Source organism: Etheostoma spectabile, chromosome 6 (assembly GCF_008692095.1).
Source record: "Etheostoma spectabile isolate EspeVRDwgs_2016 chromosome 6, UIUC_Espe_1.0, whole genome shotgun sequence".
NCBI classification, from domain to species: Eukaryota; Metazoa; Chordata; class Actinopteri; order Perciformes; family Percidae; genus Etheostoma; species Etheostoma spectabile.
In genome coordinates, this window is record NC_045738.1 from 28,949,090 (window position 1) to 28,950,990 (window position 1,901).

Here is a 1,901-nt window from a genome sequence, read left to right on the forward strand (position 1 = left end):
TATTTATCAGAACTTTAATATATTTTGATGTTCCTCTGTTGTGACAATAAAACTAATTATTACCATATTATTTTAGTGAGAACCTATAATTAACTACAAATAACTAGGGGAATCTGTTTTTGTTTTGTTACGCGTTTCTGGATTTTTTTTTTAAATATACAGTATATCGGCCGATATATCGGCATATCGGATTTTTAAATGACCAAATATTCGTATGGTATCGGCCTTTAAAATCCTTTATCGGTCGGGCTCTAGCCTGTTGGACAAGTGAGCACACACAGCAGACGTGTGCTGCTGATCGTGCCACTGATCAATAGTGCTGTGAGAGAATGGAGATGGAAAGTCCAAAATGGAGGAATTTTGTAGTTTACAAGCTGTGTGGCACCCTCCCCTTTTATCAAACCATCTTCTAAGAGAATATAAACTTCTCCATAAAGGAGTGATGGTTTTCAGACAGTTAGGAAACAGGAAGAAGAGCTACAAATGTATTTTTTTAATGAAATTATATTATTGTCCCGTTTGCGACTACTGAGCTTGCTAAATGACAGTTAGCAGGCTAGCTAGCTCAGAGTGCTTTCCCTGTCCCTCTTCTCTAACTCTTTTTGAATGACATAATGTTCAATCCTGAGAACAAAATGCCAGGGGGAAATTAGGTCAGTTTATGAGGACTATGGTTAACTTCTCCTCTCTCTATCTCTACAGGGTAAATCCAGACAGCTAGCTCCGACTAAAACAACTTTTGAACGTACACGTTCCACCAAAACAAGTTCCTTCCCGAGGCTATTTTGCAGCGGCACCAGGGCTCCGTCTGGTGCTTAGCTCCGCCCATGACAATTGCAATTAGTTTAAAGAAATGCCGATAAACCAGAGCACATTTTTCTCCCATCCTGGAATGCGGACCTTTCTCCGGAGCGCTGTGGAGGAAGGTCTGGCAACGCGAGACTAGGGGGTGAATGACTAGCATGTACCAGGCTTCCCAGTGAGCTAGACTAGTTCATCAGCTAGGCCTGTGTTTAATCCCTACATCCATCTTGGACACAAGATAAATCTTGCTGTGCCACTTTCTAAACAGGCCTTTAAAGTGAGTTAAGTACACACTGGATCAACGAGTACATGTACGCACCATTTCACGGGAGGGAGAGTAACACCGCAGTTATAGTCAACCTACCTGCGATGCGAATGACAGCCCTCTCTGCTGGATCCAGAACTTCCCCTGAGGCTGACTTGGAGCGTTTGACCCGCTGGTGTTTGGACAGGTTCCAGGGTAGGGTGTCTCCAAGACAGGGGACGCTGCTGCTCTCTCCATAGCTTTCCTCCACTGGGGTTTGCTCCCTGCGTCGGTCTTTACGGCTCGCCATCACCTTCCTACCAGAGAGATTAAAAGTCAGAGTTGGTAGAAAAGCTGGATGAGTCGAGCAGTATCGGTCCTGCTTATTGTTCTGGTTAGCATTTCATGTACAGTAGTTTGCCAATAGTAATAATTGGGTGTACAAGGCCTCTAATGGCATTTTTCCATTAACGGTACGTGCTCGACTTGGCTTGACTCCACTCTTCTTTTTTTCCATTGCAGATTAGTACCGCCTCAAGCGTGAGGCGAGCTGTGGCTGCTCGTCATAACAGGAAACTGCCATGACCTTACGCGACACACACACACATAACGTCAAAGGTGTGTTGTTTTTGAATTTTGGCATGTGGATGTTTGCCACAGCCAGAAGACAAATCAGTAGAGCCCGACCGATATATCGGCAGGCCGATATTTTGAATTCATTTTTTTTAAATAGTCATTCATCAGAATCATGTATCATATATAATGGCCCCCCGCCCCCCAGCTTTCGTTAGCAATGATGATGCAGTGAATAGTGACGATTCTCTCCGACCAATCAGGAGTCTGCAGGTTTTCA

General features: G+C 44.1%; 1 protein-coding gene across 5 annotated transcripts in view; it reads right to left on the reverse strand.

Moving 5' to 3' along the window:
* Positions 1–1,365, reverse strand: part of LOC116691497 (plectin) — a 172,260-nt gene extending 170,895 nt beyond the window's left edge. For all 5 annotated transcript variants that reach the window (XM_032519163.1, XM_032519162.1, XM_032519161.1 and 2 more), the window contains exon 1: positions 1,169–1,365. In XM_032519163.1, coding sequence (XP_032375054.1) covers positions 1,169–1,358 — 190 coding nt within the window. In that variant the 5' untranslated portion in view covers positions 1,359–1,365. The remainder of the gene's footprint in view (positions 1–1,168) is intronic.
* Between the last annotated feature and the right edge of the window lie 536 nt (positions 1,366–1,901).